Here is a 22,775-nt window from a genome sequence, read left to right as displayed (position 1 = left end):
ATGTGAGAAACTGTTCCTTAGCAAGCCGCGTCATCCCAAGTCAGACTATCGCTCCATCTTGCTGTTGTCTGCACAGACTGACTGCAGAAGGTTTTTTGTTTTGTTTTGTTTTGTCTTAGAAACTTTGCCAGGGATTTAGGACTGTTTGCATTCCAAACAGATGCTCTCCCACCGAGCTTTCGCCCCTCCCTTAAAAATCAAGTAAGACTCCAGATTTCATGACTATGAATAACATATGTTAAATCAGACCGTTGGTCCTTTTAGCTGACTGGCTGCCTGGGCCAGCAGCCCAGGGTATTTGGGGACCTTTGGCAAAACCTAAAATGGTGCCCTGCCCTCAGGAGGCCCTCGGAGCTGGACCTCGGTGTCCGGGCTGAGTGATGGGCGTGGAGACGCTCCTTCAGGGATACAGGGCCATTTAGGGCTTTAAATGTCAGCACCAACACTTTGAATTGTGCTCGGAAACATCCTGGGAGCCAATGGAGGTCTTTCAGGACCGGTGTTATGTGGTCTCGGCGGCTGCTCCCAGTCCCCAGTCTAGCTGCCGCATTCTGGATTAGTTGTCATTTCCGCATCACCTTCAAAGGGAGCCCCACGTAGAGCGCATTGCAGTAGTCCAAGCGGGAGATAACCAGAGCATGCACCACTCTGGCGAGACAGTCTGCGGGCAGGGAGGGTCTCATCCTGCGTACCAGATGGAGCTGGGAGACAGCTGCCCTGGACACAGAATTGACCTGCGCCTCCATGGACAGCGGTGAGTCCAAAATGATTCCTAGACTGTGCACCTGGTCCTTCGGGGACACTGTTACCCCGTTCAGGACCAGGGAGTCCCCCACATCTGCCCAACCTCTGTCTCCCAGAAACACTTATTTCTTGCCAGGGTTCAACCTCAATCCGTTAACCGCCACCCATCCTCCGACCGCCTCTGGAGACTCCAGCTAAAGGAGAGTACGGAGCAGGGCAGGGAATGGGGAAGAGGTCTGAGAAGAGGTGGGGGGCAGCCTGGGATGAAGGCCAGATTTGAGAAGAGTCCTGTGGGGCTCACTGAGTGCCCCAGAGGGCTGTATTCAGCTGCCAGGCCTGTGGTTCCCCAGCTCTCCTCTACTCTGGCAGGCAGCAGCTCAGGCAGAGACCTTACCCCCATCAAGCCACCCAGGTTATTTTTGCCGCCATGTCTTATGGCTGCGAGTTCCCAAGGCTAATTCTGCATTGGGTGGGCAAGGTTGGTTTCATTGGGTGACGCGATAGGAACTAACGCTACGGAGATGGGGGCCAGAATATCGCCAGAAGAATGGATACGAAAACTTATGGAATATGCAGAAACGGCGAAAATTACGGGAAGAATAAGAAATCAAGATAACAAACCTTTTAATAAAATAATAGAAATGGTTTACTGAATATTTACAGGCGAGTTGTCAACAGATAAGAACATTGGCAGGACTATTGTAACAACCTGCAGTTTCATAAGAGAGATGAATAAAGGAGCAAAGAAGTTAATTTGGAATATGCAGAAGATATTACAAATAAATTTAAGAAGCCTCAGAAAGAGGGGGGGGAGGAAGTCGAGCTTTGAAATGTCAAAATGATTGTAAAATCAGTGAAATGTATAAACCTGACAAGTGTGTGTTTGTGTGTACAGTGGTAGCTTTGGTTACGAACGGGATCCGTTCCAGAGCCCCGTTCGTAACCCGTGACGTCCGTATCATGAAGCGGCGCGCCTGCGCATGTGCGCGACGCGAATCGGGGCCTCTGCGCATGACGTAATTTGGCGCCTCTGCGCATGCGCGAACCGCCGAACCCGGAAGTAACGCGTCCCGTTACTTCCGGGTCACCGCGGTGCGTAACCAGAACGTGCGCATACCGCGAGGTATGACTTCACCGTTAAACTCTCTGCCGTTGCATCTCGCCATTCTCCTCCTCCTCCTCTGCCACCTCCGTAAACCTGTCTCCTGCTTCCTCCCCCAGTTCAGTCCTGCAATGTGAGGTGTATGAATGGAGGGAGCTGCAACGAGGAAAATTGTCTGTGCCAGAAAGGATACACTGGGACCTACTGCGGCCAGCGTGAGTACCTGGGTGTTCATGATGTTAGCGATAATAATAAGTAATAATTTTTTTATTTATACCCCGCCCTTCCCGGTTTAAAAACCGGGCTCAGGGCAGCCAACAGCGAATATAAAACATTGATTAAAATTCCAGTTACAGGTGGGTAGCCGTGTTGGTCTGCCATAGTCGAAACAAAATCCAGCTCTCTATATTGGACAATCAGGCCAAACCCTACGCCAAAGGATAAATGGACATAAATCTGATATCAGGAATCACAAGACAGAGAAACCAGTAGAAGAACACTTCAATCTCCCAGGACATTCTATAAAAGATCTCAAAGTAGCTGTCTTAATACAAAGAAATTTCAGAAATAGACTGGAAAGAGAAGTGGCTGAATTGCAACTAATCACCAAACTTAAAACCATGGAGAAACCTGGTCTGAACAAAGACATTGGATTCTTATCTCATTATACATAACATAGCTATCTTTAGCCATCTCACCCCTTGCCTTTGCCTGCAAGACTAATTGCAGCCATTAAGCAAAACTGACTCCCTGTTGCTACTCAAGTCCCCCCCCCAAGGGTCCCCGGATTCATTGAAAAAAATCTGGTAACCTTCGTTTTGTGGTCCTCAGCCATTTAAGGCTTTATAGGTCAGAACCAGAACTTTGAATTGGGCCTGGAAACTAATTGGTAGCAAGTGCAGTCGTCACAGAAAAGCACATGTAGCAGGAAGGCATGTTAAGGGAAAAAAAATAAGGCAAAATTGTACCAAAAATGCATATACCAGGAGAAATGCGCATGGAAATTCACCCAACTTCCTGCGCCTTTCCTTCCTATATACATAGAAATGCAAGGCTGTCGACATGGCGCAGTACACAAGGCCACCAAAAGGCGGCCACTGCAACTCCCGTGTGAAGGCAGGTTCTCCTTCCTCGGAGGTTTTTAAGCAGATCAGTCACGGGTGCTTTAGCTGAGATTGCTGCATTTCAGGGGGTTGGACTGGATGACCCGCGGGGGTCCCTTCCAACTTTCCGATTCTACAGCTCTACGGTTCTCTGACTCGCACACAGACCCCCCTCCCAGCCCCTTGAACAACCAATGCGGATGACCAAAGGGTGGGCATTTTTTGTCCTCATCACATCACAGCGCTGGGCTGAGCGGAGCGGTTTAAAATCCCTTTCCCCGCCGGAGCGCCCTGTCCGCTCTTCGGATGATTGATATTATCTCCTTCACCACCCCTCCTTTAAGCCCCACGAAGCCCCCTGCCTCTCAGGCAAGGCTCTCTGCGTCTCATGTAGGCTCCCTCCCCCCAATTTGGGTGGCTTCACCCCACCCCTCCGAAACAGCCTCCCATCCCTTTTGGCTCTCCGCGTTCGGATCGGCAGAAAGGAGGAGCGGAGACGCTGGCCGGCTTCCCGATTCCCCACTGTACGACGGCATTTCCTGGAGAGCGCTCCTTGATTCCTGGCCAATGCAAGCTCCGTCTTTTTCACTCCCTCTCTCTTTCTTTCTTTCTCTCTCTCTGCTCCCCTCACAGCTGTCTGCGAAAGCGGCTGCCAGAATGGAGGTCGTTGCATCGGGCCAAATCGCTGTGCTTGCGTGTACGGATTCACGGGGCCCCAGTGCGAGAGAGGTAGGTTTGGGCTGATTATGCACCTTCTGTGCCGTCCACGGAGAAAGACGGAGGCCCTTCGCACTTAGGTGGGGCTGTAGACCCAGCTTCCTCTGTCTGCCAAGGCTCGTAACAGACAGGTGAGTTTTAATATTGTGCAACCGAGGAATCCAATGCTGGAGTAATTCATTGGATTTCTGCTGTGCCACGAAGTTCCCAGGAACTTCCTCGGCACATTCTTCCCTGCGCAAACATGCCCGCCGGCGAAAACCATTTTGCCGGCGGAACAAGGGTGACATTAACTGGATACGGCTTTAGCTCTCTATGCCTGGCTACAGCCCAAACGTCTTCTGAAGCCATCACTCGAAAGCCAGAACCTGGACGGCGCTGAACGCCGTCTCTGGGACGGAATCAAGAATATACGCTTCCAGGTTACCGAAATAGCATCAACGCTGCGTTGGCTGCAACCGTCGGGGTGGAAGCCAGCTAAATTCTTCTCCGAGTCGGCCCGCTGAAATTAACAGGCGCGACTCATTTAGGCGATTAATTTCTGAGGGTCTACTCCTGATTCTGGGCACCGCGGTTTTAAGAAGGATGCGGACAACCTGGATCGTGTGCAGAGGAGGGAGACCAGGATGATCAAGGGTCTAGAAGCCATGCCTTACGAGGAACGGTCGAAGGAGTTGGGTATATTTAGCCCGGGAAAGGTGGAGATGTGATTGTTGTTGTTCAGTCGTTCATAGAATCATAGAGTTGGAAGAGACCACAAGGGCCATCCAGTCCAACCCCCTGCCAAGCAGGAAACACCATCAAAGCATTCCTGACAGGTGGCTGTCAAGCCTCTGCTTAAAGACCTCCAAAGAAGGTTCAGTCATGTCCGACTCTTCGTGACCCCATGGACCAGAGCACGCCAGGCACGCCTATCCTTCACTGCCTCCCGCAGTTTGGCCAAACTCATGTTAGTAGCTTCGAGAACACTGTCCAACCATCTCATCCTCTGTCGTCCCCTTCTCCTTGTGCCCTCCATCTTTCACAACATCAGGATCTTTTCCAGGGAGTCTTCTCTTCTCATGAGGTGGCCAAAGTACTGGTGCCTCAACTTCAGGACCTGTCCTTCTAGTGAGCACTCAGGGCCGATTTCCTTAAGAATGGATAGGTTTGATCTTCTTGCAGTCCATGGGACTCTCAAGAGTCTCCTCCAGCACCATAATTCAAAAGCATCAATTCTTCGGCGATCAGCCTTCTTGATGGTCCAGCTCTCACTTCCGTACATCACTACTGGGAAAACCATAGGAGATGTGATAGCCATCTTCAAATATCTCAAGGGCCGTCCCATGGAAGAGGGAACATGCTTGTTTTCTCCTGCTCCAGAGGGTAGGACTCGAACCCATGGCTTCAAACTACAAGGAAGGAGATTCCAACTAAATATCAGGAAGACCTTTCTGACAGTAAGAGCTGTTCGACCCTGGAAATGACTCCCTCAGGAGGCTGTGGACTCTCATTCCTCAGAGGTTTTAAAAGCAGAGGTTGGATGGCCATCTGTCCTGGGTGCTTTAGCTGAGATCCCTGGATTGCAGGGGGTTGGACTAGATGACCCCTGGGGGTCCCTTCCAGCTGTAACATTCTATGATAATGTGGCTGTAACCTAGCTCTGTGCTGGCTATACAGCCCTAAGTTCTTCTGAAGCCCATCACTCAAGTCAGAACCCGGATAGCGTTGAACATTGTATCTGGGACGGAATCAAGAATATACTCACTCAAGTTCCAAAAATAGCGTAAACACTGCCTTGGCTACGACCATCGGGGTTGAATCCAGCTAAATCCTTCTCTGAATTGTCCCGCTGAAATTAACAGGCACGACTAATGTGCCGGTAGTCCATCAGTTTCGGCAGGTCTACTCTGAGTACAACTCGGTTAGCTGCAACCCAACTTTTGAGGCTGCCTCTTGAAATTCTCCTCTGATCGTGCAAGCAGAGAAACTGAGAAACACACAAACTATTTCACCTGATTCCTCTGCAAAGAGGAGAAATCCCCCCAACAGTTTCTCAGGGGTGGAGCTCAGGCATCCTTCTGGGGCAGTGGCTGGGTGGAAGAACGTGCTACAAAAAAGTAATAATAATAATAATAATAATAATAATAATAATAATAATAATAATAATAATAATATTTGTCCCCTGCTCATCTGACCGGGTTGCCCCAGCCACTCTGGGCAGCTTCCAGCATATACAGAAACATGATAAAACATCAAACATTAAAAATTCCCCTATACAGAGCTGTCTTCTAAAGGTTATATAGTTACTTTTCTCCTTGACATCTGGTGGGAAGGAGTTCCACAGGCCGGGTGCCACTACAGAGAAGGCCTGATGTCACGGAATATCCGGGGTGGGGGTGGGAATGCTGCAAATGAACCTTGTTTCTTTTCTAATGGGTTGACATTGCAGATATTCTCCCTGGGGAGGGGGGAAATGTATTTGCTTAGCTCTGTTGCCCCACTGTTTTCCCGTGGGGAAACTGGACCTTGGGCACTGAACGGCAATGGGGCTTTCTGCAGATTGCTGTTTCCCCGATTTAGTGCTGAAAAGCAGGGTTTTCCAGGGGAAAGAAGCAGGGCGAAGGCGAAACCGCTCAGACTTGAAACTTGGAATCGTGGGGAAACCACCTGGCCCTGTGCTTTCTAGGGCCGGGGGCCTGGGGAAGTGTGGGAGACCCCATTCAGGGGAAACCCCACTGTGGTACCTGGGAGATGGGGCTCCCTCCATACGGAGAGGTTCAGACCTTAAGAAAACAAAAAAGAATATTGCTGAGCTTTTCATGCGAGTCAAACTTCTGTCTTCCTTTTTCAAAACGTGTCGTCGTCTTATCTTGATCAATCAATCTTTTAACGTATGCAATGGGATATTGGTCATTGGAAGGGCTTCCGTTGCAACTTCAATGGGATATTGGTCATTGGAAGGGCTTCCATTGCAACTTCAATGGGATGTTGGTCATTGGAAGGGCTTCCGTTGCAACTTCAATGGGATATTGGTCATTGGAAGGGCTTCCGTTGCAACTTCAATGGGATATTGGTCATTGGAAGGGCTTCCATTGCAACTTCAATGGGATGTTGGTCATTGGAAGGGCTTCCGTTGCAACTTCAATGGGATATTGGTCATTGGAAGGGCTTCCATTGCAACTTCAATGGGATATTGGTCATTGGAAGGGCTTCCATTGCAACTTCAATGGGATGTTGGTCATTGGAAGGGCTTCCATTGCAACTTCAAGGGGATATTGGTCATTGGAAGGGTTTCCATTGCAACTTCAATGGGATATTGGTCATTGGAAGGGCCTCCCTTGCAACTTCAAGGGGATATTGGTCATTGGAAGGGCTTCCATTGCAACTTCAATGGGATATTCGTTTTTGGAAGGGCTTCTGTTGCAAATTCTTTTTTGTTTATGTCGTGATGTATAGGTCTATATATATTTGTAAGCTGCTTTGAGTTTATTGAGCATAGTTTAGGTTTCACAGACGGGAGGGCCACTGTAGAAAAGGCCCCGTTCTTGTGTCGCCACCCTCTGGACCTCTCGAGGAGGAGGCACATGAAGGACGGCCTCAGAAGATGACCTCAGGGTCCGGGTAGGTTTATTTATTCAAATAAAACCTGATGCGTACCAACATGTTGAAAGAAGGCAGCCTGGGATGTATTCGAATCGTGACATTTAAACCTTGTAGATTTGATCCCGGGCTGAATCCTAAGCTCATGGCAATCGCCGTTGCCCTGCACCCATTCTGTGCCTCGGGCCGATTTTGGAGGGATCTTGTAAAGTACAAAAGCCTCGAATCAAACGCTCCTCCCTCCCTCTCCCTCTCCCTCTTTCGCTTTGTGGTGAATGGATTTGGCTTTGGCTCAGAGCTGGAGATGAAACAAGCTTCGCAGCTGTGTCTACACACAGACTCGCCACAGCCAAGACAAACACAGGGCTTGCTGTGTGTGCCGCGGAGATAGGATAGAGTTTCAAAGCGCCCTCTCCCTGCCAGCCTCGCTCTCAGCTTCCAGCAACGAAGAGCCAACAGTCCCCCACAGATTTACCCCTCCCGGGGGGTGCGGCCCCCTTCCTTTGTGGTGGATTCCCCCAAAGACCCTTTCTCCGGAGTGATGCTCACCTGCCAATCAGCTGACACCCCTGGGTGCTGTAAGCCAGGGGTGGCCAACTCCCGAGAAACTGCGATCTACTCGCAGAGTTAAAAACTGGCAGTGATCTACCCCCTTTTGGGGGGCTCAGGTCAAAGTTGTTGAGCTTTTTTTTTTAGGAAGGAAAGCCCTGTTTCTTGAGATTCAAGTAAAAGTTGTTGAGCTTCTTTAGGGGGGAGGAAAGCAAGACTGAGCTCTTTTTTTAGGAAGGAAAGTCCTGTTTTTGGTGAAACAAAATAGGAAATTCTTTCCAGTAGCACCTTAGAGACCAACTGAGTTTGTTCTTGGTATGAGCTTTCGTGTGCATGCACACTTCTTCAGATGTTTTTGGTGGTTCAGGTCATTTTAGGGGTGCAGAGAAAAGATGTTGAGGGTTTTTTTTAGGAGAGCCAAAGTTTTTTTAGCTTCTTTGGGGGGAGCCACTGATCTACCGGTGATCTACCACAGACGTCCGGTGATCTATCAGTAGATCATGATCTACCTGTTGGACATGCCTGCTGTAAGCTGATGCGTAAGGATGTTCGCTTCTGTGTTGACTGGTCTGTTATTGTTTTATTTATTAAGTATTTGTGTATTTATTGAGGGTTCCCCCCCCAAAAAAAGAAAATGTTTATTTGGTTTTCAGAAGTTTACATTCTGCAGCTTTACTTTATCCATTGACTTCCCATCTGGCCCCCCATGGTATTACATGTTTAACATTGCATATTTTAATTTCTATCTCTCCATATTAGCCTTAATGTCTTTCTGGTGAACCGGGTTCGCGTCTCCTCTCCTCCACATGCAGCTGCTGGGTGACCTTGGGCTAGTCATACTTCTCTGAAGTCTCTCAGCCCCGCTCACCTCACAGAGTGTTTGTTGTGGGGGAGGAAGGGAAAGGAGAATGTTAGCCGCTTTGAGACTCCTTCGGGTAGTGATAAAACGAGATATCAAATCCAAACTCTTCTTCTCCGTTACTCACATTTCAAATCCTGCTCGCGCTTTCGTGCAACTATAATAGTTCTTTAGATATTCTACGACGACGTTTCGTCATTTTGGTCTCAAATTCTCAGGTTTTTGATTGGCGCAAGAAGGACAGTTTCTTCTCCGCAGGACGTCAAAGGAGAGGAGTACAGTCCTGCCTCGGAAGTCGAACGGAATCCGTTCCGGAAGTCCTTTCGACTTCCAGAACGTTCGGAAACCAAAGCGCAGCTTCTGATTGGCTGCAGGAAGCTCCTGCAGCCAATCGGAAGCCCTGCCGGATGTTCGGCTTCCAAAATTAGTTCGCAAACCGGAACACTCACTTCTGGGTTTCGATTGTTCGGGAGCCAAGGCGTTTGAGATCCAAGGTACGACTGTAACTGCTCTGAGGAACTCTCAGGGAGATGGAAGGTTACAGGCAGGTAGCCGTGGTGGTCTGCCATAGTCAAAACAAAATAAAAAAATCCTTCCAGTAGCACCTTTGTTGTTGTTGTTCAGTCGTTCAGTCGTGTCCGACTCTTCGTGACCCCATGGACCAGAGCACGCCAGGCACGCCTATCCTTCACTGCCTCTCGCAGTTTGGCCAAACTCATGTTAGTAGCTTCGAGAACACTGTCCCACCACCTCGTCCTGTGTCGTCCCCTTCTCCTTGTGCCCTCCATCTTTCCCAACATCAGGGTCTTTTCCAGGGAGCCTTCTCTTCTCATGAGGTGGCCAAAGTACTGGAGCCTCAGCTTCAGGATCTGTCCTTCTAGTGAGCACTAGATTTCTTTAAGAATGGATAGGTTTGATCTTCTTGCAGTCCATGGGACTCTCAAGAGTCTCCTCCAGCACCATAACTCAAAAGCATCAATTCTTCGGCGATCAGCCTTCTTTATGGTCCAGCTCTCACTTCCGTACATCACTACTGGGAAAACCATAGCGTTAACTATACGGACCTTTGTCGGCAAGGTGATGTCTTTGCTTTTTAAGATGCTGTCTAGGTTTGTCATTGCTTTTCTCCCAAGAAGCAGGCGTCTTCTAATTTCGTGACTGCTGTCACCATCTGCAGTGATCATGGAACCCAAGAAAGTGAAATCTCTCACTGCCTCCATTTCTTCCTCTTCTATTTGCCAGGAGGTGATGGGGCCATGATCTTAGTTTTTTTGATGTTGAGCTTCAGACCATATCTTGCGCTTTCCTCTTTCACCCTCATTAAAAGGTTCTTTAATTCCTCCTCACTTTCTGCCATCAAGGTTGTATCATCAGCATATCTGAGATTGTTGATATTTTTTTCCGGCAATCTTAATTCTTGGTATGAGCTTTCGTGTGCATGCACACTTCAAGGATTTGCCTGTTTCTTAGAAAGGAAAGGAAATTTCTGGACTGGGCATTTGATGCAAAGGAAAAAAAAACCCTCTGTTCCTGTTTGTGTGCTTTTTTAAAAAAGCAAAAGCAAACGACTGGCACTTTCCCAATCCCACCTGTGCCAAATTTCCCCTCCCGAGGACCCTACATGCCAAACCCAGAAAGACCCACACAGTGGGGGGAAGACAGAGAGACAGAGAGAGACGTCTTTGTTAACGGAGGAACTTGGCACTCCGATTGCTTAGGAAATGGTGCCCACTTCAGAGGCAATTCACTTAATGAGGAAGGTTGTGCCAGTTCCCACTTGGATCATTTCCTGCCCCTAACAGACACTTATTTTTGTGCGCGATGGGGGAGCTGGAAGAAGTGTCGAAGCCGCTCCAGCCGCATTTGGAAACCTAACTTTTTGAGAGCGCAAGGGATCTGGAAGGCAAGCGAGTTGACTTGGTGTCAAACGGCAAACGGAGGCACCGTAGTCGCGAGCCTCCGTCATCGCCAGTTGGGGCGGGTATTCGGTTGAGGTTCTTTGGAGAGTTGTGGGGAGAAATTTCCTCCATTCAATTTCTACTCCCTGAACCGATGCCCAAACTGAAATGTGGCTTTTTCCCTACGAAACCCCAAACCCATCCGAAATTTTTTGCTTCACCAAGAAGCACACGACGTCCCCAAGAATGAATGAATGAATCTTTAAAACAAAATGAAAAATAAAAGAATTCCTTCCAGTAGCACCTTAGAGACCAACTAAGTTTGTCCTTGGTTTATTTTTTTGGGGGAAATATGAACGAATTCCTATACCCCACAAATAACCCAGAGGTGCATTTTAAATCAAAGCACACATTCTACTCATGTAAAAACACGCTGATTCCCGGACCGTCCGCGGGCCAGATTTGGAAGGTGATTGGACCGGATCTGGCCCCCAGGCCTTAGTTTGCCTACCCATGCCATAGTATGACAAACTTCATCCAAGCCTTGTTTCTTAGCATGAAACAAAGGAGAAATTCTTTACCGGCTACTTCCTAACACAAAGGTTCATTGTTCTTTCTCCGAGTCAAGTGTTATTGTTCAGAAACAGCAGATGCAAATGAGCCCATAAGTATATCAGCTGAAGGAGCGGGTGAAACAGGCACTTTGAGAAACCAACTGCAAACAAACTCTTCAGGAAGTTCATTAAGAGTGCAATTCTGTGAGCTCATAAGTCCGTCTTCATTGCGTTTGATCAGAGCGAACCCAGTGCAAATGATGGGTCCGTTAACTTCAGTGGGAGTTATTCAGCTAAGCAGAGCTGCTAGTGGAGATACTCACATAGTGGAAGTTAATAATAATAATAATAATAATAATAATAATAATAATAATAATAATAATAATAATTTCATTTCTTCCTTCCCTCCCTCCCTTTCTTCCTTATTTTCTCCTTCCTTCCTTCCTTCCTTCCTTCCTTATTTCCTTCCTTCCTTCCTTCCTTCTTATTTCCTTCCTCCCTTCCTATTTCCTTCCTTCCTTATTTATTTCGTTCCTTATTTCGTTCCTTATTTATTTTGTTCCTTATTTTCTCCTTCTTTTCCTCCCTCCTTCCTTCCTTCCTTCCTTCCTTCCTATTTCCTTCCTTCCTTCCTTATTTATTTCCTTCCTTATTTTCTCCTCCCTCCCTCCCTTCCTCCCTCCCTATTTCCTTCCTTCCTTATTTCCTTCCTTCCTTCCTTATTTCCTTCCTTCCTTCCTTCCTTCTTATTTCTTTCCTCCATTCCTATTTCCTTCCTTCCTTATTTATTTCGTTCCTTATTTATTTCCTTCCTTATTTTCTCCTTCTTTTCCTCCTTCCTTCCTTCCTTCCTTCCTTCCTTCCTTCCTTCCTTCCTCCCTCCCTCCCTCCCTCCCTCCCTCCCTCCCTTATTTCCTTCCTTCCTTCCTTCTTTCTTTCTTTCTTTCTTTCTTTCTTTCTATCTATCCTGCCCATACATAAAACACAACAAACCACCAAACATTTAGAAACAACAAATCAATAGAAACCAATAATAACAGTCATAATAACCAAAATGTTGTCCCCATTGTTGCTGCAGAAATGCGGATAAGTGAATTCAGGACAGGGAACAGGAGGGACAGAGAAACATGAAATTTGTTCATCTCCCGCTGAGGCCGAGTCGCACCCACAGCCCACCTCTCTGCTCTCTTACCTCATTGTTCAGGGAATCGCGTTCCCGTGTTTTGGTTATTTGTAGAAAAGGAAAATCTGGCCGGCTTCCCTTTGCAGGGCCAGACATTCCGAGGGCTGGAAAAACACCCAAGAGGAAATCGGAGAGTGAGACACAATCTTGCTGGCTTTTCCGCCGGTTGGATTTACAGTTTCCTGATGGCAAACGGGCACCACCGTGAAACTCGAGCGCCGGCCATGTGGGCAGCATTTAAATTTTCGGGTAGCGTGGGGACTAAACGCAATTTCTTACGTCTTAAAGAAACAAAACAAAACAAAAAACAAAACCAAGAGAGGCATTTCAAAAAGGCTTCACTGCTGAGCGCTGGCCGTCTTTTGAAATCGTGGAATCGGGACTGTAGTCTTGGGCGGGACCCCCAACGGTCATCTAGACCAACCCCCTGAGGAAAAAAACCATGTTAGTTCCACACACACACCCCGCGAGGAAAGGTGGCAACATTATTTGCATGGGATCGGAGACATTTTTGGCAACGCGCTCTTTGTGGGTGCAACACAATCCTGTTTGCATGGGGCCAGATCCAAAGTTTTATCCTACTCAAGAGACAGCCCACTGAAATCAATGGTTGAGATAGGTCCATTAATTTCAATGGATTGCTAGCGAACTAAGTAATAATAATAATAATAATAATAATAATAATAATAATATTTATATGCTGCCCATCTAACTTCAAAGAATAATAGAATAATGGAATGCTCTAGTCCAACCCTCTGCAATGCAGGAATTTTTCTTCTTCTTTGGCGATCCCTCGTAGCCGAGTAAGATTGTCTTCCATGAACACCGTCTTAACAGTGAGTCCGTAAGTGGCTGTGGAGGCCAATTCTGGATCCACACGTCCTTCCACAGTGGGGACATAGGTTTCCGGGCAGGAGTTGGTCCCGGTGAGGGTTTGCCAAGCGTGCCTTCCTCTTAGCAGGTTTCTCCCTCTCGTCCTGAGTTTGAGTGTCTTCAAAGCCCATGACACCTTTGGTCAAGGCTGTTCTCCAACTGGAGCGCTCGCAGGCCAGTGTTTCCCAGTTGTCGGTGTTTATACTACATTTTTTTAAAGATTTGCCTTGAGAGAGTCTTTGAACCTCTTTTGTTGACCACCAGCATTACGCTTTCCATTTTTAAGTTCGTAATAGAGTACAGTGGCACCTTGGTTCCCAAACACCTTGGTACTCAAACAACTTGGAACCCAAACACTGCAAACCCGGAAGTAAGTGTTCCGGTTTGCGAACTTTTTTCGGAAGCCGAATATGCTCCGTTCTGAGTGCCACGCTTCCGTTTTGAGTGCTACGCTGACAATTTGAGTGTTACGCTGAGGTCTGTCTGTTTTTCCTATTTATTTTGCCTTTATGTTTTTGCGGCTCTTTTTGTTTGGTTTTTGTGACTTTGTGGAACCCGGTTCAGCTACCGATTGATTGATTGATTGTGTGACTGCAGTACATTGTCCATTGTTTTTCATTTTATGGATCAATGGTCTCTCTAGATAGTAAAATTCATGTTCAATTGCTGTTTTAGGGGTTGTTTTTAAAAGTCTGGAACGGATTAATCCGTTTTGCATTACTTTCTATGGGAAAGCGCGCCTTGGTTTTGGAACGCTTTGGTTTTGGAATGGACGTCCGGAACAGATTAAGTTTGAGAAACGAGGTACAACTGTACTTGCTTTGAAAGAGACTGCCAAATATGGGGTTTGAACCTGCAACCTTGGCATTATCAGCACCAAGCTCTAACCAACCGAGCTATCCATACTTCTTCTTCTTCTTCTTCTTCTTCTTCTTCTTCTTCTTCTTCTTCTTCTTCTTCTTCTTCTTCTCCTCCTCCTCCTCCTCCTCCTCCTCCTCCATCCAAAGATCGCAGGGTTACTCATGCCCAGCCAATTCAGTGGGTCTACGCTGAGTTAGGACCAGCATCAGATGCATCCCTGTGGGTCTTCTCTGAGTAGATTTTACTTGCACGCAATCTTTAGACACCCCACCCCGACGTTGTTTGATAATAATAATAATAATATATTTACAGGTGAAACTCGAAAAATTAGAATATCGTGGAAAGGTTCATTTCTTTCAGTAATTCAACTTAAAAGGTGAAACTAATATATGAGATAGACTCACAACATGCAAAACGAGATATGTCAAGCCTTTATTTGCTATAATTGTGATGATTATGGCGTACAGCTGATGAGAACCCCAAAGTTAATTTGAGGTTTTCATCAGCTGTACGCCATAATCATCACAATTATGACAAACAAAGGCTTGGCATATCTCGCTTTGCATGTCATGAGTCTATCTCGTATATTAAACTCCAGTAGTTAATGAAAACAATTGCTTACATAAATGGACTTTTCCACAATATTCTAATTTTTCAACTTTCACCTGTATAACCCGCCCATCTGGCTAGGCTTCCCCGGCCACTCAGGGCAGCTTCTAACAAAATATTAAAATACTAAAATCCATCAAACATTAAAAGCTTCCCTAAACAGGGCTGCCTTCAGATGTCTTCTAAAAGTCTGGGAGTTGTTGCGCTCTTTGACATCTGAAGGGAGGGCGTTCCACATGGCGGGCGCCACCACCGAGAAGGCCCTCTGCCTGGTTCCCTGTAACTTGGCTTCTCGCAGCGAGGGAACCGCCAGAAGTCCCTCGGAGTGGGACCTCAGTGTTCGGGCTGGACGATGGGGGTGGAGACGCTCCTTCAGATATACTCATAGCTGTCAACTTTTCCCTTTTCTTGCAAGGAAACCTATTCAGTCGGAATAAGCGAATTTCCCTTGAAAAAAGGGGAAAGTTGAGAGCTATGGATATACTGGACCAAGGATGTTGAATTCATAGAATCATAGAATCCTAGAGTTAGAAGAGACCCCAAGGGCCATCCAGTCCAACCCCCTGCCAAGCAGGAAACACCATCAAAGCATTCCTGACAGATGGCTGTCAAGCCTCTGCTTCAAGACCTCCAAAGAAGGAGACTCCACCACACTCCTGGGCAGCAAATCCTACTGTCCAACAGCTCTTACTGTCAGGAAGTTCTTCCTAATGTTTAGGTGGAATCTTCTTTCTTGTAGTTTGAATCCATTGCTCCATGTCCGCTTCTCTGGAGCAGCAGAAAACAACCTTTCACCCTCCTCTATATGACATCCTTTGATATATTTGAACATGGCTATCATATCACCCCTTAACCTTCTCTTCTCCAGGCTAATGTTTACCCAGCTCCTTAAGCCGTTCCTCCTAAGGCATCGTTTCCAGGCCTTTGACCATTTTGGTTGCCCTCCTCTGGACACGTTCCAGCTTGTCCGTATCCTTCTTGAACTGTGGTGCCCAGAACTGGACACAGTACTCCAGGTGAGGTCTGACCAGAGCAGAATATAGTGGTACTATTACCTCCCTTGATCTAGACGCTATACTGCCAAGCCTCAATTTGCAGTTGCTCTCCCGGATGGCTCAGTTGGTTAGAGTTTGGCAATGATGACGCCAAAGTTGAAGGTTCGATCCCCGTTTGGGACAGCTGCAAATTTCTGCCTTTGCAGGGGAGTTGGTCTGGATGAACCCCAGGGCCCCTTCCAACGCTATGATCCCACAGTTCCTGGAAAGCGGGGAATATGGGTTAATTGTGAAGCGCTGCAGCGGCAAGGTGGGGCCGGTGAGGGCTCGCGGTGGCGGGGGGGGGCTCCTTGCCAGGAGGGCAGCCTTCCCGCAAAAGCCTCGGACGTGCCTTCAACGGTGGCCTGTGCCCCACTGACCTCCTTTCTCTGCCGGCTGGAGAGCTTGCCAGCCGCATTCCCCGGCTCTGTTTGGAGAGGAAAAACCTTCCAATGCTGTTGTGGGAAAGGAATCCGAATCGAGGGAGGCTTGGCTCTCGCTGGCCGGCTTGTTTGTTTAAGGAAGGGGAGAAATCCTTTGGACCTCTCTCGTGCTCTCTCTTTCTCCGAAGAAGAAGAAGAAAAAAACCTCGGCCAAATGGCATGCAGAGAGGAACGGCCTGAGCCCCAGGCAAGCTGGAGCAGCAGAGATCTGTGCCATCGGGGCGACGGAGTGCTGAAACGTAGCTCGGTCTTTATTGTTATTCATTTATTTGATATACATCCCGCCCTGCGCCCAAAGATCCCGGGGCGTTTCGCAAGATAAAAACACGACTTAAAAGCGCAGATAAATAAAATGGAAAGAAGAAGAAGTTCCCGCCAAAGAAGAACGGATAAGTACCGTGTTTTTCGCTCCATAGGGCGCACCTCGTTTTTAGGGGAGGAAACAAGAAAAAAAAATATTTTTCTGGTTTTCCTCTTCTAAAAGCCCTGTTTTTTTTGAGGATCAGCTAAAAGTTTTGCCGCTTTTTTGCAAAGGGAAAAGCCCTGGTTTTTTGAGGATCAGCTAAAGGTTTTGCAGCTTTTTTGGCAAAGGGAAAAACCCTGTGTTTTTTTGAGGATCAGCTAAAAATTTTGCAGCTTTTTTTGCAAAGGGGGAAAAGCAAAGAGGAAAAGCCCTGTTTTTATGGGGTTCAACTCACATTTCTGCAGCTTCTAAAAGAAAGGGAGCCTTTTCTACAGCAGTGTTTTTCAACCTTTTTTGGGAAAAGGCACACTTGTTTCATGAAAAAAATCACGAGGCACACCACCATTAGAAAATGTTAAAAAAATTAACTCTGTGCCTATATTGACTATATATAAAGTAATTTTCCCACGGCACACCAGGCAACATCTCGCGGCACACTAGTGTGCCGCGGAACAGTGGTTGAAAAAAACTGTTCTACAGTTTCCAGACAGATAATCTAATCAGCCAGTCACATGTCCTGGGGAAACAAACAACCTCCCTCTGCAGCACATTCAACAAAGGAGGGCGGGGCTGAAAGGGAGCCGGGGAGTCTTATCTCTCTCCCGATCTCTTGCTGATCAGCTGCTGAGCGGGGTCCTTTCAACACTCCCTTTTCTCTTTGTAAAATAAAAAGCATGATCCTCTTTTGGCCCCTGGGCAATTCAGCTCCAGGGACCACCATTCACTCCATAAGACGCACAGGTATTTCCCCTTACTTTTTAGGAGGAAAAAAGGTGCATCTTATGGAGCGAAAAATGCGGTACATTGCCTCCCAGTACATTTCCAAGCCCAATTCAAAGTGTTGGTGCCGACCTTGAAGGCCCTAAACAGCCTCGGTCCAGTATTCCTGAAGGAGCGTCTCCACCCCCATCGTTCAGCCCGGACACTGAGGTCCAGCTCCGAGGGCCTTCTGGCGGTTCCCTCCCTGCGAGAAGCGAGGTTACAGGGAACCAGGCAGAGGGCCTTCTCAGTGGTGGCGCCTCCCATCAGAGGTCAAGGAAATAAACAACTATCTGACTTTTAGAAGACATCTGAAGGCAGCCCTGCTTAGGGAAGTTTTTAATATTTGATGCTGTATTGTTTTTAACACTCGATTGGGAGGCGCCCAGAGTGGCCGGGGAAACTCAGCCAGATGGATGGGGTACAAATATATTATTATTATTATTATTATTATTATTATTATTATTAAACGGTGCAGAACTGGAGGAAATTAACAGCAGAATTAAGACCATCTAATGACGAGCGTTTTACGGAAGAATGGGTGCCTTTGTTCGGACCGTCTAGAGAAATATTGTGGCTTGGCGAACTCGCGGGGCGAGATTTGAGCGATGAGCAACATAAGTATTTCGATTATAATATCGCGGCGCTACAGTTCCCAGAGTGGTTGAACCAGCCGACTCGCTCTTCCCAGGGAATTCTGGGAACTGCGGGGTCTTTCCTGGAAACTCTCAGCACCCTTTGCAGACGGCAGTTTCGAGGAGTCTTCGGGGAGAAGCCGCGGCGGTTTAAAGTGGTATGGGACCGCTTTCCGTGCGCGGACGGCGTATTGAGAAACATCCCGATCCGGCGCCCGGTTTCCTCGGCAGTAAAGCTCCCCCTGTCCCCTGGGGGCAAAGCCAGCGGGTTGAGGCTTTCAGCCTTTGGAGAGATGAGACCTTCGGAAAGGCGGGTCCTTTCCACAGCTGTTGGGGAGGCGGGCTGCTCTGCAAACATACCTGGGGTCAGAGCCCAGCCCCCCTTGGGCGCGGAAGTGGGGTGGGGGCACAGGAATCACGTCCCCGAGCCTTAATAAAGTTTGATTGGAGCCTCATTAAATCTTTAATCGTACGGCCCATTAAAATCAGCCCCAGATGCTTCCTGGAACGAGGCCAACCTGCCCTGGCCTGTCTGCTTCAAACTCACAAGCTGCCTTGGCACGGTTCCCTTCCTAGGCTTGGAAACGAAATCCGAAAAAATCTATTTTTGTCGATTCCCGGCCCCCCTCCCCCCCTTCGCACGAGTCTGTTTCTCCCCCCCCCCTCCGTCTCTTGCACACTCTTTCCTTTTCTTTTCCTTCTGCACTGCTGCCGACACGTTTTTCCTTGCAATGTGGGGGCTTTCTTTGCGATTGGAGGTGTGGGTGGTTCAAATGGGGGGGGCGCTGAATGAATGGAGGCAGGCAGGGTGTGTGTGTGTGTGTGTGTGTGAGAGAGAGAGAGAGAGAGAGAGAGAGAGAGAGAGAGAGAGAGAGAGATGTGTGTGTGTTTGGATGAAGTAATGAAGCCTGCCTCATCCGTATCAGAAGAGAGTGTTGGATCAGGCCGGGGGGGGGGGTATTTACTCCAGTACCTTTTACCCTTTTACAAGTCCGCTGCATATGATAAAATGTACCCTCCATCTCATTGCATCTCCAGCACTTATGTGATCCAGTCTTATACATCTTGTTGTTGTTCAGTCGTTCAGTCGTGTCCGACTCTTCGTGACCCCATGGACCAGAGCACGCCAGGAACGCCTATCTTTCACTGCCTCCCGCAGTTTGGCCAAACTCATGCTAGTCGCATCGAGAACACTGTCCAACCATCTCGCCCTCTGTTGTCCCCTTCTCCTTGCGCCCTCCATCTTTCCCAACATCAGGGTCTTTTCCAAGGAGTCTTCTCTTCTCGTGAGGTGGCCAAAGTCTTGGAGCCTAGGCTTCAGGATCTGTCCCACGTGTCTGAAATAGTTGTTGTTTAGTCATGTCCAACTCTTTGTGACCCCATGGACCAGAGCACGCCAGGCACTCCTGTCTTCCGCTGCCTCCCACAGTTTGGTCAGACTCATGTTGGTAGCTTCGAGAACACTGTCCCACCATCTCGTCCTCTGTCGTCCCCTTCTCCTTGCGCCCTCCATCTTTCCCAACATCAGGGTCTTTTCCAGGGAGTCTTCCCTTCTCATGAGGTGGCCAAAGTACTGGAGCCTCAACTTCAGGATCTGTCCTTCTAGTGAGCACTCAGGGCTGATTTCTTTGAGAATGGATAGGTTTGATCTTCTTGCAGTCCATGGGACTCTCAAGAGTCTCCTCCAGCGCCAGAATTCAAAAGCATCCATTCTTCGGCGATCAGCCTTCTTGATGGTCCAGCTCTCACTTCCATACATCACTACTGGGAAAACCATAGCTTTAACTATACGGACGTTTGTCGGCAAGGTGATGTCTTTGCTTTTTAAGATGCTGTCTAGGTTTGTCATTGCTTTTCTCCCAAGAAGCAGGCGTCTTCTAATTTCGTGACTGCTGTCACCATCTGCAGTGATCATGGAACCCAAGAAGCAGGCGTCTTCTAATTTCGTGACTGCTGTCACCATCTGCAGTGATCAGGGTATCTCAAAGCCCAGAAGAGGAAGCTCCGACCATCCTTCTTCAACATCTGCCTCAATTGCTCCAGACTCCAAAACACAGACTCTCTCCCTCAGCTCAGGACATTTCACGATGGATGGATAATTCCACCCACCCACCCACCCTGCTAGTTTTAATTATGTTTTCTCTTTGGAAGGAGGGATGAGACCAACTGTTCCACATTATGAAAAGATTCCGCTTTAGCCTCTCTCTGTTTGGCGGAATGAGCTAAACGGTTACACATGACGTTTGGGTCCTAATGAGCTGTAGAGACGTCGTTCGGCTGCAAAATCGGGAGGAGAGCCGCATCCTGCAATCTGTTTCCGATCACTCGGCAATCCCCAGTCGAAAATATTTGGCCTTGTTTGGGTTGTGTGGAAATGCATGAGGCCTGCGAAGGAAAAAAGGCGGCCGGTCTCATCCCGGCTATGATTTTGTGTTTCCTCGGGAGAGCTCATACCCTCCAACGTTTCTCCGACGGAAATAGGGACGTCCTAAGGAAAAGCGGGGTCAAAACCACAGAGCCTAGGGCTTGCCGATCAGGTCGGTGGTTCGAATCCCCGCGACGGGGTGAGCTCCCGTTGCTCGGTCCCAGCTCCTGCCCACCTAGCAGTTCGAAAGCACTGTGGTTGCGGCGCTCATCTCGCTTTACTGGCCGAGGGAGCCGGCGTACAGCTTCCGGGTCATGTGGCCAGCAGGACTAAGCCGCTTCTGGCGAACCAGAGCAGCGCACGGAAACGCCGTTGACCTTTCCGCCGGAGCGGTACCTATTTATCTACTTGCACTTTTGACGTGCTTTCGAACTGCTAGGTGGGCAGGAGCTGGGACCGAGCAACGGGAGCTCACCCCGTCATTGCGAGGATCCGAACCGCCGACCTTCTGATCGGCAAGCCCTAGGCTCCGTGGTTTAACCCACAGCGCCACCTGCGTCCCGCGACAGCTATAAATAAAACACGTCCTGTATTTTCCACATTTAACATCGCATTGTACGCCCACATTTAACCATATACAGCTGCGGCTTTCCTTTTCCCATTGTGCCCCTGTGACTTCCCTCCCTCCTTAATAATTCTTTCTAACTTTACTATACTGTGTTCGTACTTGAATATCGAAATTATTAAAAATTAGAAATCCGACCTTCGGTTTCGTGTGTCTTATCTTTATGTTTTTAAAAATAATATTTATTAGGCTTTTTCCAATTATGACCAAATTACAATCAAATTACAGCACATGATTAAATTTTTCTAACCCCCCTTTCTCTCACCAAGAGGAGCATACCAAATAACCCCCCCTCTCACTGGGGTGAACACTTATACTTTGCCAATTTAATCACTTACAATACACGTATCATCATAGCCTTGTGGACTTCCCCGACTCCCACCCGTTGACTCCATAGAAAATCCTAATTTACAGTTATTACTAATTAAACCCAATATCATTTCCTCTCTTTCTTACATTTACCAATATTTCTTACAAAATACTTTTCCAATTTATAAATCTAATTCATCATTTTTAACTATCCTCCACATTCACTGTATTTCTAAGCTTTCATTGTTATTCCCCAATCTATTATAACAACGTATTTAAAATTGAATTTACCTTAAAGTCCTTCCCCCCCCCTTTATCTCATCATTCATTTTAAGACCATACCATTATCCGTTAACATACCATACGCCAAACCATAATAGCAAAAAAGTTTCCACAAAGCGTGTGTCTTATCTTTATGAGATCATCAGTAGGTTATTGTTGGAGCGTCTTCGTGCCATGTAGCCGTCAACTGGCTCCCATGCCTTTTTAAGATTTTGATTCAAAATCATAAACACTTGTTCCTTTTCTTGTTCCTTGAGCCAGTGTGGTGTAGTGGTTAAGAGCAGTAGACTTGTAATCTGGGGAACCGGGTTCGTGTCTCCCCTCCTCCACATGCAGCTGCTGGGTGACCTTGGGCTAGTCACACTTCTCTGAAGTCTCTCAGCCCCACTCACCTCACAGAGTGTTTGTTGTGGGGAAGGAAGGGAAAAGGAGAATGTGAGCCGCTTTGAGACTCCTTCGGGTAGTGAAAAGCGGGATATCAAATCCAAACTCTTCTCTTCTTCTTCCTCTCCTAGATTACCGCACGGGCCCCTGCTTCAGCCAAGTCAGCAACCAGATGTGCCAAGGGCAGCTGAGTGGTATCGTTTGCACCAAGACCATGTGCTGTGCCACCATCGGGCGGGCATGGGGCCACCCTTGCGAGATGTGCCCAGCCCAGCCCCACCCCTGCCGCCGCGGCTTCATCCCTAACATACGCACTGGCGCTTGCCAAGGTAAGTTCCTCCACGACTCGACTCGCCCCTACTGGAATCTCGGAACCATTGCCATGATTGACGGGGCCTTTTTAGTGGTGGCACCTAGGCTGCAGAACGCTGCCCCCTTTGGAAACAGGCCTTTCATAGCCGTTGATGTTTCGAGATGCTTTAACCACTGCTTTTCACTGGGTGGCAAGGGAGAGGGAATGAAAGGGACGTCCAATAAAATATGTTTCTCTCCCTTGAGCCCAAGAGAGGGTTTTCTTGCTTCTTGCTTCTAAAACTGAAGCAGTCAAACCAGGCGCCCCCAAACACAAGAAAATGGGTGTGTGTGTGTGCTGATTTGATGTCACACAAAAGCAGACAAGCGGCTGCAAAGCACAGTTTCGCTCAGAGCAGGTTTACTCCAGCGGAGATCCCTCCATGGGCCGGATTCAGCCTGCGCGCCTGCGATTTCTGGCATCTGTGCAGACGTGATTTTCGGCGCTGCGGAAGCAAGTCACCGTGCTGCAGCAGTTTAGCGCAGCGCGC

The 22,775-nt window shown here is 48.0% G+C and overlaps 1 protein-coding gene across 1 annotated transcript in view; it reads left to right on the top strand.

Moving 5' to 3' along the window:
• Window positions 1-22,775, top strand: part of FBN3 (fibrillin 3) — a 127,274-nt gene that overhangs the window by 9,692 nt on the left and 94,807 nt on the right. Inside the window, exons 4-6 of the mRNA XM_033136571.1 lie at window positions 1,966-2,061; window positions 3,583-3,678; window positions 22,065-22,262. Of these exons, the coding sequence (XP_032992462.1) occupies window positions 1,966-2,061; window positions 3,583-3,678; window positions 22,065-22,262 (390 nt within the window). The remainder of the gene's footprint in view (window positions 1-1,965; window positions 2,062-3,582; window positions 3,679-22,064; window positions 22,263-22,775) is intronic.

Source organism: Lacerta agilis, chromosome 18, assembly GCF_009819535.1.
Source record: "Lacerta agilis isolate rLacAgi1 chromosome 18, rLacAgi1.pri, whole genome shotgun sequence".
In the NCBI taxonomy this organism is placed as follows: domain Eukaryota; kingdom Metazoa; phylum Chordata; class Lepidosauria; order Squamata; family Lacertidae; genus Lacerta; species Lacerta agilis.
This window is presented reverse-complemented; position numbering and strand designations above follow the sequence as displayed.